General features: G+C 34.2%; 1 protein-coding gene across 1 annotated transcript; it reads right to left on the bottom strand.

Annotated features, from left to right (window-relative positions):
* Positions 1 to 410: 410 nt before the first annotated feature.
* On the bottom strand, positions 411 to 14,132 carry LOC134844144 (uncharacterized). Its single transcript, XM_063860672.1, has 4 exons — positions 13,396 to 14,132; positions 7,388 to 7,522; positions 6,539 to 6,918; positions 411 to 744 (listed from the first exon to the last, which is right to left on the bottom strand). The coding sequence occupies exons 1-4, from the start codon at positions 13,634 to 13,636 to the stop codon at positions 628 to 630; spliced, it is 873 nt and encodes a 290-aa protein (XP_063716742.1). The 5' UTR covers positions 13,637 to 14,132; the 3' UTR covers positions 411 to 627.
* Positions 14,133 to 14,733: the final 601 nt, after the last annotated feature.

Genomic DNA, 14,733 nt, shown 5'->3' with positions numbered 1-14,733 from the left:
ATTACACAAACAATGCCTATGGCATATTCGACATCTTTTCGTCGGAGAAGTATTTTTTGCAAAATTACTTCTACATTTTTATCCCAGCAGCAAGTATATCCATTTAGTTTTGATTGGAATTTAACTAAAAAATAATAGTTTCTGTAGTTTGTAAATTTACCAACTCTAGGTTTGAATATTTTTTTTTCTACTGTTATACGAGAACATTTTTTTGTTATATCGGCTGAACCAAGTTATATTGAATACATTCAATGGCGATTAGTTTAAATGATTTTGCGTGGTTCAAGAGGGATCAAGTATTTTTGTGCATTTTATTTTGCAAAAAAATTGAATCTTTTTTCTTTTCAATATCGTGTAACGCAATGTTTTGATTGCATCGCAAGTGTTTTAAAGCTCCGCCTCGCCTCTGTGTTAATTATTGATTCCAATCAAACAATAATTTGTTAGCCTAATTAGTTTTCAGTAAGATTTGTTTTTATATTCTACGATGCTGTAAAAATGGTTATACTAATAAAGGTTCCATTTGAAAGTAGAGTTTTTAGTCTAAAAACAATAACATCTCTCCCTGTCATCAGAAAAGAAAAATTCAGTAGAATCGATATTTCAAGCGTTTATTTTGCTTGGGTCTTATTCGTCTTCTTCTTGGATTTCTTCACCACCGAACACGAACTGTGTGAGCATTCCATGTTTTGGCATCTTCATATTTTTCGGTTCATGGCCCCTCAAGTAGCGACAATTTTGCACCTGTTATCACAAAAATTATTAAATCTGAAGTATTGGTCTGATCCTGATTTATGTAACCATACATCGCACCATATTATTACATCGCACCGTAATAGGAAAATTAACGACAATTGAAGCCATTAAAATAACGCAACTTCAATAATTTTCCATCATTATTGCTCATTTTTCTATTACGGGAACAACATTCAATAATGATAATTTTAGTTTTAAGCCGGAAACTGGCAACCATAAATTCTATTAATTTGTATGTAGTGGGAAAAAACTAAAAAGGCATCATTGACGTCAAAACTATTTTGATGGTGTTTGAAAGTAAATTATGTGCGACGTATGATTATTCATTTTCCATACAAACCATATATGGATGTGTATGTTCCGCCGCATTATCTGCTGTGGTGGGCAACCCAGGATATAATACCTTAGGTATAGTATGAGTGAATACCCTCGACGGGTTTTCAGCGAGAGCGAGCAAAGTATACGATCAAGGTCCTTTTTTTCGCGCTCTTTCGGAATTAACTAGAATGGATAATGATCGAAATGGACAATCACAAATAATTTTTTTTTGAATTTTGAATTTATTTACCGAGTCGACAATGAATAGAAGTGATAATACGTTCAATTTAAATGTTTATCTAGTGGAATTAAAAATAATTAGAAAAGAGTTAACTGATTTTTATGTAGTCTTGTTTTCCGGTGTCCAGCAAATAATACAACAGCTGTTAAGACGACAACCGCTTGTGGGGGGATTTTAAGACGACGCTGCATACAAATTTTGCTGCTGTACTCTTGACAGAAATACTTTGCTTATTTCGATCAGCTCATTTTGCATGTCTTAACTCATAGTTGTCGTTCTAGTGTCACGTCGTCTTAATGCTATTAATGTCTCGAGTTCAAACTTGAAAAAACATCTCACCTCTAATTATTACTTTATTTTAAAAGTTTGGTTTTTGGGGGTTTAAAAATGTCGAATAAAGATAATTGCGCGATACGTTGCGTAATAATACGGAGCTGATTCAAATTATTCAGACAAAATCAGCTACAATGGAAAATTCAAATACGTTTTCTCAAATTGGGTCAAGATTAGACCAAAAGTGAACAGCACAAAAATTGCTTAGATTTTGTCAGTCATTATGGTGCAATTTATTTTGCCAACTTCGGAACCAAAATTTATTTTTTGACTGCTAAATTTGCACTTAGATCGTAATCTGATTCTTATGTGCATACTATTTTACGACGAACCTGTGGATTAAATGCAAAAAGAACAGTTTCAGTGAAGAGTTATTTGATGAGATGATTACACAAACAATGCCTATGTCATATTCGACATCTTTTCGTCGGAGAAGTATTTTTTCAAAATTACTTCTATATTTTTATCCCAGCAGCAAGTATATCCATTTAGTTTTTATTGGAATTTTTATAGTAACCTGAGCTATTTCCATTTAAATAAACTACTGCAAGTGCTTGCACACGTGATCTATAAAAGTTTTGCCAATTATTCTTATCGGAAAATATGCAACTAAAAGCGTTCAGACTCCCTCTGTGATCCCCCTTATGTTAAGACCGTATGAACAAATATTTAGCATGTTCAGACCGTTGGGAACAGAAGATGGTATGTTCAGACCATGTGGACCAAAAAACATTATGTTTAGACCGTGCGGACGGTAGAATCTGGTTTCAGACCTTGTGGACTAAAAGAATCAGGTTTCAGACCGTGAGGACCGAAGCAACCGGGTTCAGACGGTTTGAGCCGAAAGACTTGTGAATCAGACCGTGTTGGTAAAAAAATGTGGTTTTAGACCTTGTGAACCAAAAGATTTCAGAGCAAATTCGTGTGGACCATTTAATCCGGTTTATGACCTAAGGGTTCAAGAATAACTTGGGCTCAGAAAAAAAATTTTGTTTGGACCATAAGTATCTACCGAAATCTGTGGAAAATGTTGGGAAGTCAAGTTTCGGTTTCAAAATTCTGGAACCATCGAAAACCAGTTTCTTTATAGCAGTACAAGGCGGTCTAATTAAGTTTTGCATCAAGTCTTACTTTTTATTTGCTACTCATGCTCTAAAAATTTAAAACGAGAAAATACTGAGAATAAGGGCAATCCAGTAGGCTGCTCTAATTTGATTAAACATTTTTGTTCGGGTTTGCTCCAAGCTTTGTCGAATTGTTTTCATTTTGAGGTGTTTCTGAAAACCCGATAGACGACAGTCCCCATTGATTTTCCGTTTGTACTCTAAAGGGGTGCAGCCACCAAATAGTGCTGGTATCAGGGAGAATCTGGTACCAACTTAATTTGTGCTAGTTTGATGAGTCTGCGCTTACATTCAAAACCACAAACACCAAATTATTGTGCATCTGGTTTTTCATTGTAAACTGCAAATTTGGAAGTAATTTATTAGCCGACTCGAGGAATGCTTCACTATCACCAACAGAAAATCCCCAAATAAAACTAATTCAGGACATTATTTTTGAACGGTCGACCGTAATATTTTTCTCAAGAAGCTTTTGGCAAAAAAAGAATTTTTTTTAAAAGAACGAGTTCCGAAACGCGTGTTATTTGGGTTAAATCTTTTTTCGAAAAAAGCCCATAAACGGACATTTTGGGTTCTTTTTGTTATCAAGATTTTTCTGGTTATCAAAATTTGGTTTTTGGGGGTTTTAAAATGTCGAATAAGGATAATTGCGCGATACGTTGCATAATAATACGGAGCTGATTCAAATTATTCAGACAAAAAGCTACAATGGAAACTTCAAATACGTTTTCTCAAATTGGGCCGAGATTAGACCAAAAGTGAACAGCACAAAAGTTGCTTCGGTTTTATCAGAGTCATTATGGTGCAATTTATTTTGCCAACTTCGGAACCAAGTTTTTACCCCAAAAATGGGTCAATTTTGTTTTTTGTAGTCAAAATTCGAAAAACTATTCAAACTAATGAGTTAATTGATAGAAAAAAATTTATCAAACGAAGCCTGAGACACAATTCAACAAAGTTCTAGCAGGGTAAGTCTTCAAAAGATCTGAATAAGATAATACATTTTCGCTTGACAGCCAAAAAAATGTTGATTTTTATTGATAGTTAAATGTTGATAGTAGTTTTTTTAAATTAATTAAGAAACACCAGAATGACCCATTTTTTGGGTTAGGTTTTGGTTCCGAATTTGGCAAAAAAAGCTCTATGATAATTCTGTTTAATTCAAGTTACTTTTTTCTGCTCTTTTTTTGTCGAATCTCGACCCATTTTGAGAAATGCGTTTAATGCTTCCAGTGTTGTTCATTTTGTCCAAATGATTCAAATAAGCACTGGAGCACTTAGGCGGCGATTTAAACCGGTTTGATACTAAATGTCAATGATGATACTGCTGTTGATGATTGTTTTCGGTTTTTCTTTTCAGGAAAAGTCTTAAAACTTGTTTTTTTTGCGGTTTGACTCAGCAAGTTCAGCAATTTTTTTAATAGGAAAACAAACTCCATTTTCGAACAGTTAAAGTGTTAAGGTCACAAAAAACGTGGGCGATCTCTAGTTTCGAATTCTAATTTATTTTTTCAAGTTTCCCAGTGGAATAAAAAATATACCTATTACTCCAATTTTCTCAAGTTTGTTTGATTTTGAGGCATCCGTTTACTGGGTACAGCGAAAAACAATGAAATTTACTTTTTGACTGCTAAATTTGCACTTAGATCGTAATCTGATTCTTATGTGCATACTATTTTACGACGAACCTGTAGATTAAATGCAAAAAGAACAGTTTCAGTGAAGAGTTATTTGATGAGATGATTACACAAACAATGCCTATGTCATATTCGGCATCTTTTCGTCGGAGAAGTATTTTTTCAAAATAACTTCTATATTTTTATCCCAGTAAGTATATCCATTTAGTTTTTATTGGAATTTTTATAGTAACCTGAGCTATTTCCATTTAAATAAATTACTGCAAGCTGAAAACTCTATCTGCCCCTGACATGAATTATATTTTTATTACTGATTCTTAGAAAAATTGATATATTTCCGTGTCATTTCAAGCAAGCGATTTTATCAATTGTTTTTGCATGTATAACTATGTGCAGAAATAAGTTTTTTATGCTTCAAAGTTTTTTTATGCTTCAAATACATTTTGTGTCTGGCAACGTACCAGTAGAATTCGGTAAAAACCAAACTGCTTGCTTGATATGATTTGAGAATTTAAAAAAAAATCAGTATTTTTCATGAAATCCCATTTCGGTGACCAACCAGAAAATTTTTCTAAAGGCGCTTTTGGCGCTAAAACATACTAATTTCGAAGGTCAATGCGCGCCAAAAAAACAACGAAAATTTTTGGTCACAAAATTTACAAACAATGCCGGAGAATGGATTTTTAAGCTGCTTTTCAAAATCAATGGCGGCTTAAAAACAAGCCGCAAAAGAAATTCATTGTCATCTAAATCGAGATCAGTCACTCCGTACCTGTGTTGGCTTGAACAAAACACCCAGCGCAAGTTATGAAAAGTGTACAAAAATGAGATTTTCATATAATTTTTGTCGATAACTATTTTACTTTTGACAATAATTGAATTGTTTGTGCTTGGATTTTTATGCTAGTCGAGCTCATTTTGCATGTCTTAACTCATAGTTGTCGTTCTAGTGTCACGTCGTCTTAATGCTATTAATTTTGAATTAATAGATTATGAATTATTTGGGAATTAAATGACCCGAGGCATAAAAATTCAAATTTTCTTCGAAAGTCGGAATATTCATGCTTGGGGTGGTTTTTGTTCAACCAGGTTTTGGCGACCAAAATAATCGTTTCAATCAAAAAAAAATTAAACCCCATTGAAGATATTGACTCTTTAATTTTAAATCTGAAGAGATATTTTGCCTTTGATTATTTTGGAGTTCGATGAATTTTGGTGACTTGAAGGGCCGTTTTAGCGAGGACGCCGAAATTGTAACGGGACTTTCTTATGCGCACAGAATTATTTCGGACTACAAAATCGTTTTAATTTCAGAAATTGAGGCAAGCAAACTGGTCCTATTGATTTTGTTCTAATCAAACAATATCAACCATCGTTCTAATCGATGGTTGATATTGTTTTTTTTACCAACAGTTCGATACCGATTTATGGGCAGTCGAAACAATCAAGGTTTTGCCCTGATATGCGAGCAGGTTGACCTCTCTACTAACATAAAAATTTGAAAACTAGATAACTTTTGACTATCATAGTTCTCAGAAATACAAAACAACAATCACAATCTGTTCAAATTGAAATTTGCATGTCTGAAAAATAGAAAATTGAGAGATTGGTAAACTAAGCAATCAACAAGCAAAAGAAATTCATTGTCATCTAAATCGAGATCAGTCACTCCGTACCTGTGTTGGCTTGAACAAAACACCCAGCGCAAGTTATGAAAAGTGTACAAAAATGAGATTTTCATATAATTTTTGTCGATAACTATTTTAGTTTTGACAATAATTGAATTGTTTGTGCTTGGATTTTTATGCTAGTCGAGCGTTATGCTAAAAAAAAACACAATTAGTCTTGTTTTTCTGAGAAAATTGATTTTTGGTTCTGTTTAACTAAACTACCCGAAACTGAAGCTCACAGCAAAAACATAAGAAGCAAAAATTTGGAACCGACGGAATCATTATTTAAAAGAGCTCTCTGACAGTTTCTGGCTTGCTAACTTAAACTTTTAGGTAAGTTTGAAGCATATTTTGTCTGCAAAAGAAGCTTTTGCTTGCAACTTTTTGTGAAAGAGGTCGTCAGTTGCTACTTTTAGGTAATTTTAAGTAATTTTTCCAACGTTTGTCAACGTTTTATACCTGGTTCCAAGTATCCTCCTTTTTTTCGCCCTCGGGTGCAAATCCGAGTGCCCTCACCGCCTCCAGCAGATTCGCGAATTTTTTAGTGCTCGCAACATTATCCCGAATCGCTCTTTTTCGTTTCTTCTCCTCAATGATCTCAAGTCGTGCTCGGAACTCGTTGGCGATTCGGAGACAGATGTTTCGGAACCGAATCAGCAATCGTGCTTTTCGGTTCTCGGAGGCTGTGGCTCCGATTCCGTCGAACTGGTCGGCGGCATCTTCACCGACTATTTCAAGGACGGAGGCTCTGGGAACGTTTTTGCCCTCGGCGACTAGGCGTCGGTACTCTTTTTCTCGGCGCACGAGAAGGTTTCGTATTGATTGCGAATGCTCCATTTCTGAAAAAGATCTTTGCTTGATCTAGAACAGTTAGATTTTTAAATCAATAGCTCAACGCTCCTCGGTATAAGTTTTTAGAGAATACCAAAAAGACGCTATCGAATGGGCCACCAACATTTTTTTAAAGCTGGTAATAAGTTTTTTTAACTGGTAATATTCACAGTATTGCGTTTTTTTATTTTGCCAAACCATCCTCAGTTATAAGACAATGTGAGTTTCGCAAAGAGGAATCTCCGGTCAAATAGGGAGTCTTAAATATAGATCATTGCGTCCATGCCTTTTTGGTCTACGTGACCTTATACCATATACTTGTCAAAGAAAAATTGTGCTCGACAATTCAAATTTCTTTTGTGGTTTTTTCCACGAGATTTGGTCAAGAAAAAAATAAGATTTTTTCTTGAAAACACATGAACATTTTTTAGGAATTTAGCATCTTAAACTGATACCGCTTTGATGACAATGACTGACCCCTGATAGATAAGCGAATGTGTCTCTGCTTGTGTTGCTCTCTCTCCAGTTCAGGGAGTGCATTGTGGCCATCTGTCAGTTTTTTCACCAACTCCCCACTCTTTTTCTCCACCACACGCAACTTCTCATACTGACCTGCAGAAGGACACGGTTGAGTACACAGAAGTTGGAAACAGAAGTTGCAGCGTTAATGTTTCAACAGATGATGTGAACAAACATTTTACCTTCACATTTTGGTAGTCATTTTTTTGTGATTAGTTTAGATTCGTAGCTGAAATCTTGAAACATACTACTCAGTAGCATGCTTCAAAATTTCAGCTACGAATCCAAACTAATCACCACAGATGTCTTCGTTTGAATTGCCAAACAACGTCTGAAAAGGCTCGGTTAAAGCGTACCCGAGCCTTTTCAGACGTTGTTTGGCAATTCAAACAAAGCTTGTCATAGAGGCGCTCTGAATGCCATAAAAAACCTGTAAAATGCACAAAAAGCAAAGTGTTCAAAAGTATTCACTGGAAAAATAAAGATCTTAATTAGACCCTCACATAACTTTATTTTTCTACAAAAAAGGGTAGACTAATCATCTAAAAATTAAAATTCAACTCAGATTTTTTGATATTAATAAATTGTTTGATTAATTTTCAATCAATATAAGTCTAAGAACTAAGCAAAATTCTCGAGCTCACTCTTAAGTTAGCAGAAACTTATAAGAAGGCCTAGTCCGCAAAATTTACAGTTTTTGTGCCTTAAATACAACATTTTGCATATCTGTTACGAAATCAAATCCTTTCATAGAATTTCGTCTACCACATGAATTTCAGCCTTGAGTCCAAGAAGTAAAAAAAAACGACAAAAAATAGGAAGAAGGTATACGGTAAAAATAGGAAAAACTGTAAAAAGGAAAAACTGCCTAGTCCGCAAAAATAGGAAAAACTGTAAATTTTGCGGACTAGGCCTTTTTATAAGTTTCTGCTGCTAACTTAAGAGTGAGCTCGAAAACTTGCTTAGCTTTTGGACTTAGAAAAATCGAAATCACAAAAACAGTCATGGGTTACCGATTCAATCAAAAAAATCCTCAAAAACCGCGATCGGCTTTTCAGTAAGTGGGTACAAAATCCTACTGAATTGAATAAACTGAAATATTCTCAAGCTAGAAATTTAGCAACCAAGGTAATAAGAAATGAAAAAAGAGTTTATTACGACAAAAAAGTTGGAAATGGTAGAAATTCGAAAACGCTGTTCCAGGACTTTAATGAATTTTGCAAAAGAAACTCCAAAAACACGAGTTTTTTGGCTGCTGATGTTTTTAATGAATTTTTTGCCTCAATTGGCGAGAAACTGAGAAATCCTGAATTTGATTACAAACAAGCGTTGGGTTATGTAGATCGCATCGAAAAATCAATGGTTTTTTATGAAATTAACCGCAAGGAAATTGAAAATGCCATATACATGTTGAAAAACAAAGGTTCAAATGGTCATGATGGCATAAATAACAAAATTATAAAATTATCGCTGCCTGTAATTTCTGTAAGAATTTGCAGCCTTTTCAACCAATGCGTTAAGAGTGGTTATTTTCCTCAAGGCTTAAAAGTTGCAAAAGTTATTCTCATTTTTAAGGGAGGTTTAAAAGAATCTTTGGAAAATTATAGACCTATCAGTTTACTCAGTTCACTCAGCAAGATTTTTGAAAGGATAATATTCAATAGAATGTATAACTTTGCTAACAAGCAGAAGATTCTTTATGAAAAACAATTTGGATTTCAAAAAAAAAGTCATGCGTGGACGCATTAATCGAATTCACCGAATTTATTAGAGAGGGATGGGACAAAAAATTGGTTGGTCAATCAAGCCTTGTTGATCTCAAAAATGCATTTGATACCATAAATCATCATCTTCTTTTGGCAAAATTGGAAAAATACGGCTTTAGAGGCCGGATTCTTTGCCTTCTAAAAAATTACCTTACGAACCGGTTTCAATTTGTTCAAACTGATAATAAAATATCTTCTAGTCGCTCTATGTCATGTGGAGTACCGCAAGGGTCAGTTTTAGGTCCTTTTTTGTTTTTAATTTATATAAATGATCTTCCGAAAATTGCTAAAGGATCTGAGGTTGTTCTATTTGCTGATGATACTACAATATGCAATGCAGAAACAAATTGTTGCGATAACTTTGATAGTTCGTTAAATAAAGTGGATAGATGGTTCAAAACGAATGGACTTTGTGCCAATCCTGGTAAAACTCAAATAATGAAATTTGGTAGTAACTTTTCAAAAGATTACTTTGCTTTTGGTACTACAGTTCAAATTACAAATGTGTGTAAATATTTAGGCATTTTTGTTGAGATGAAACTTAGTTTCAAATTTCACATTGAACATGTGTGCAAAAAATTAACTAAATTTTGTGGCATTGTCTGGAAAGCTAGGTATCTTTTTTCTAAACAGCAGATGCTTCGCTTCTACAAAGCATATGTAAACCCTACAATCACTTATGGAATTTTAATATACGGCAATACATCCCAATCTCACCTTACCGAGATAATGAAACTACAAAAAAGAATCTTGAGAGCAATTTTTTTCAAACGTAGATATGAATCAATTAAGGAAATTATGGACGAAAACAATTTGCTTACTGTTTTTGATTTATACTTTTTTGAGATGTTTAAGTACTTGTTTATGGAATTGCGATCGGACAAAAAAAATGGTTTTCTGTCTCAGATTTACTCCCAAAAAAGTGAACCATGTACCAGGAGCAAAGCAAAAGGCGTAATTAAACTGGCAAAATTTTCTACTACCGCTAAACAGAGATCGCTTACAGTTAGAATTGTGCAGGCTTTTAACTATTTCAAACAAAATGACTTGATACCTGTTAATATACATGAAATGTCAGATATACATGAAATGTCAGTTAGTTGTTTGAGACTCTATAAACAGTTTTTTCAAATTTACCTAAAAGACAATCAGGACCTCTACAAACTGTTTTTTAATTTCGGCCCTTAATTTAATTTGTTTGTTGAGTTGATGCTGGCTGTCTTCTCTTTACTCTCCAGGATATCCTACTCGATGAGCAGTACTGCTCTTTAGGATCTCCCTCCAGGCATAATATATTGCTTTTGGCGTTGTATATGTAGCTGGTAAAGTAATTCAAATTTCAAATTTCAAAATACGGTCGTTTCATTGGTTGAGAATCATAAAAAAAAGCTTTTTCTGAGTGCTGTGACTGTAGCAATATGAAATTAAATTACTATTGCAATTGTAGTTCGGGCAACAAAGTGGGAAGACTTTTTGTTATCAGGTGTGCCCTGCTTTTTTATGTTCCGACCTCTTCACAAAGTCAAGTGAAGGAACTGTGGCGTATGATAGTTTGTTTTCTGACCAACTTTAGGTACCTCAAAGAAAGTGCCTAGAAGATCAAAATTGGTATCAGATTCAAAGCAGCTTCAGTTCTGATTCGGATTCCAAACTTCAACTGGTTTAGCTTCACGTGGTTTAGCTACGTGAAGCAAATATCAAGTTTCACGTGGTTTAGCTACTTATAGTTCTATTACATTTCACCTAGTTCACTAGTTGTTTTCGAAATAAAAGTAAGAAAAACTTTAGACAAAAACGAAAAAACAAAGTTTGAGTATGTTTTTTTTGGGAATTACTATTTTATTTTTGAATTTTGTTTCTTGGGCTATTATGGTTGGAATATTGTTTACTATCGTGGTTTGAATATTGAATTTTAATGCACAGCAACCTGCTATCCTGTTTTTTATTTTCAATTTTTTCCACGCGCAGTCAAACACCAGAAATAACGACCAGATGGGGTCGAGAGATGACATTGTAACCCTTTCAGTTGCATGAACAGCTAAAAAATTTAAGAACCAATCTAAAAAACTTAAGAATGTTTTGCAGGCGCGGATCTAAGAATTTCTCGATCTAGGAATTTTTCTGAAATTATTGACCTTTTTTTAGGTCGACCAAATTGATTTTCTGAGTCTGAGCTCTCCCATGTCACTATAAAGACCCTATATTGACCAATATTTTGCGCCGCAGTCAACGTTTTTGAAAAACAGGCCAAAAGAGGCGTTTTTATGTACTTTTTGGAAAATTTTGACCAAAAATCGCGTTTTTTCGGCGCGCGCTCCCCCTCAAAATTTAGTTTATTTTGGCACATGAGGCGCCTTTATAAAAAATTTAGGGTCAGTCAATTAAAAAGTGGATATCTCAAAATAGTACAAAAGGGGACCCTTTGGGTCGGCAGAGGGTCGAATCCCTGAGGGGGAGAGGGAACGTCCCCCCTAAATGCGCTGCTGATATAATTTTTTCAGTTATAAATCAAAAAACTTCTTTATTTTACTGGGCAAATTGTGCTACTATCCAAATCTGAAAGAATTTGCCACAGAAATTTTGTTAGAATAGTTAAGTTTTTTGCTGCAACTTTAGAAAAAAATTATCTTGCATTAATGATTTCATAATTGAAAATCTTTGTTTTTTCAGTAGCCTAAATTTCATAAATTTGGCTGATTTGTCCGTTGAGTATTATAGAATCAGTTACTTTATTTGAGTGTCATTAGTTGATGAAACAAATAGGTTAATAAAAATAAGACGAAGAACAACAAAAATAGGTTGAAGAGGTTTCTTTTCATCTTTTATTTTCGTTTCAATTTTTTTTTGCAACTGTGTTAACCCTATTGTTGTTTTTTTTTGAAAAAAAAAACTGTTCTTTATCAATCCATCAGGTTCAATTGATAATTTTTTTTGAACTGTCATGCCTAAATAAAAGATTAAGTTTCTCGAATATTTCTCGTGTTCTAGTTTTTCTTTTTTTATTGTTTTTTGGGCTTCTTTGTATAAGTTGCTTCACGAAAACTAGTTGGAAATAAAAACAGCTTTTGCTTTTTTAAAATTATTTTTTTTTAAATTGATTATTAATTTCCATTTTTTATGCTGCAGAATGTTAATATCTTGCAAAAAAGTGGTACTTTTTTGTACGCACCGTGGGTTTAAATTTCTTTGCATTTGAGGTGCTTGTGATGTATGATATAAATAACTATCAATCACAATTCCGATGCCGTTTCACTATGCCAAAAATTTGTGCCATAACGAAAAAAATTGGTCTGGTCTAATTTTTTTTGCCATTTTGGCCAACTTGTGATCATTAACGCGCCATATATTTCGCGTTATTAACGCGTAAGCGGAGATTTAATCCGTACTAGAAATCATTCCAATTTAGTTAAACGTAGCTTATTTGCCATAATTGATTTTTTACTAGAAGCGAAAATATCACTTTGTACTTTATATGGTGTGAGGGGACGATTTTCACAAAAACCTCAATTAAAAAAATCATTTTTTCTTCTACCATTAATTTTTCCTGTTGTTGCTGCTCCATATACCTTAAAAGGCAGTCGGAACATTCAGGGCTTCGCACTGATATGAGAACTCTTGTTGTTTTTTAGCCAGAGAAGTATTTCTGACATCGTTGTTGAATGACTTTTTTATTTAAAGCTAGCTAAAACCGGATCAGAAGCTGTTTTTGATATTTCACTGTGTAGTTGCTTTTTGCTCCGAGTTTGGGAGAAGCCAAGTTAATAAATGTGCTCCCTGCGGCTTTTTTTCCATACGACTTCTTAGTTCATAACAAAAATTATTTTAAGTGGATCTTATATCATTTCACTATTGTGATTTTCAAAAAAATTATGGGGGTTGGAAAATTGCAAAATTAGAACAGATGATATTGCGTGCAAAATTCTCAGGTTTCTGTTAAAACGTTAAGTAGCGTAGGCGAATTTTTCCCGCAATAGCCCCCAGCGTAGTAGTAAAGAATTTTAATTCAGTACAGTACAATTGAGGGGGCCAAAACTTCTTGATGGGTTAAAATCGCCGGCTCAAAGTGACCAATTAGTCTTGCATTACAAAGTACTATTTCATTGTGTACTCAAGTAGAATTATCGCTGCATAAAGGGGGATGATGTCGCTTTCGACTAATTTTCGTCTCACGGTGAAATCAATCAGGGAAGAAATATTTACCCATGAGTCGCTTGTAGCTTTCTCCATTTAGCACATTCAACTGCTTCTCGTCCAGATCTATCGGCCGAACGCACTTTCGACTTCGTCGCATCTTGTCCATTAGCTCCTTAGAAGGCGCCTGGTAGTTCCGAATCTGTTCCTCTATGTCTGCTTTGTAGCCATAGTGTTTCTGGTACAGGGCGGGGGTTGACATGGGCTTCCTTTTAACCTCGGGCATCTTGGCCGAATTAGCACTCGGCATAACGGCCCCCAATAAACTATTAGAAACTAATTCCCAGAAGTTATTTGATAGTAAATGATCTTTTCGTAGAAATCAAGGAATTACTGGTATTAATAATTCTTCAACATCTACCCCTACATATAAAATTCAACGAAATAAAAAACTCAACGGAATCATTTTTAGTTAATGCTCGCAAACTTCAAAATAATTAATAACTATATTGATTCAAAGCTTTTATTCAATACAATTCAAGTTCGTTTTTTTATTTTTGCAAAAAACTTTAGCAAATTCAATAAAAGTTTAAAAAATAATAATTTTGAAAGTATTACTGCAAAAGAAGTTTGGTATGCGAAAAATGACGCAAAATTGTGCGGTAACACGTATTCGAATTTTTTTAACATGCAATAATAATTTGCTTGAATCTCTGTTTGATATTGTACTTGGTACGTGATGAAAAAGCCAACAATTTTCTGGCTCAAATTACAACCAGCATGCATTTGAGAAGCGTTTATTGTGGTCTTCTTTGGACGGTGTGATGCTTGGCAATGACGCTAGAATTTATACGTGACACTTGAAAGGACATCAAAATTGTCTTATTTTGATGTTCGAGAGTTCAAAAATGCTTTAAGGGTCAAACTGACGAGCTCTTCAAAACACGAGCAGATTGATGCTACTCTCCTGTACACATAGCGTCCATTAGATGTTATTATATTCAATAACAAATAGTTTTTGATTTTTCAATCCGGTCGATCTCTCATTTACGCGCGTGTTCAGTTCAAGCCATTGCAGGTCGAGGTGTGGCTAGTCACTCAACTTGTATGCAAATATGCAAATGTAAGTCAATCAGTTAGCTAATTAGTATGAATTTTATACTTAATGGTACACTGCATAAACACATGTAATGAATACGGTATTATATGAGGCGTAACCGAACACAGTACGAACAAGACTGCTCGTATCAGGGCGAAACCCTGAATGATGAAATTTCAAAAAAATAGAAATCTTATTATTTTTAAACGATCTTCGCACACGCTAGCTATGTAAAGTGCAAAATGATATATTAAGAAAAAATTGAAAAGATCAAATAGCATGCCCCAATTCAATTTAAAATACAATTT

Source organism: Symsagittifera roscoffensis, chromosome 4, assembly GCF_963678635.1.
Source record: "Symsagittifera roscoffensis chromosome 4, txSymRosc1.1, whole genome shotgun sequence".
In the NCBI taxonomy this organism is placed as follows: Eukaryota; Metazoa; Xenacoelomorpha; order Acoela; family Convolutidae; genus Symsagittifera; species Symsagittifera roscoffensis.
This window is presented reverse-complemented; position numbering and strand designations above follow the sequence as displayed.

Bases quoted from the DNA above. Each gene is read 5' to 3' on its own strand.
- LOC134844144 (XM_063860672.1), bottom strand. From the start codon at position 13,636: ATGCCGAGTGCTAATTCGGCCAAGATGCCCGAGGTTAAAAGGAAGCCC. The intron at 7,523-13,395 runs GTAAATATTTCT...GTCCTTCTGCAG, and splicing joins AAGCTACAAGCGACTCATGG to GTCAGTATGAGAAGTTGCGT. The intron at 745-6,538 runs GTATAAAACGTT...TTGTGATAACAG, and splicing joins AGGAGGATACTTGGAACCAG to GTGCAAAATTGTCGCTACTT.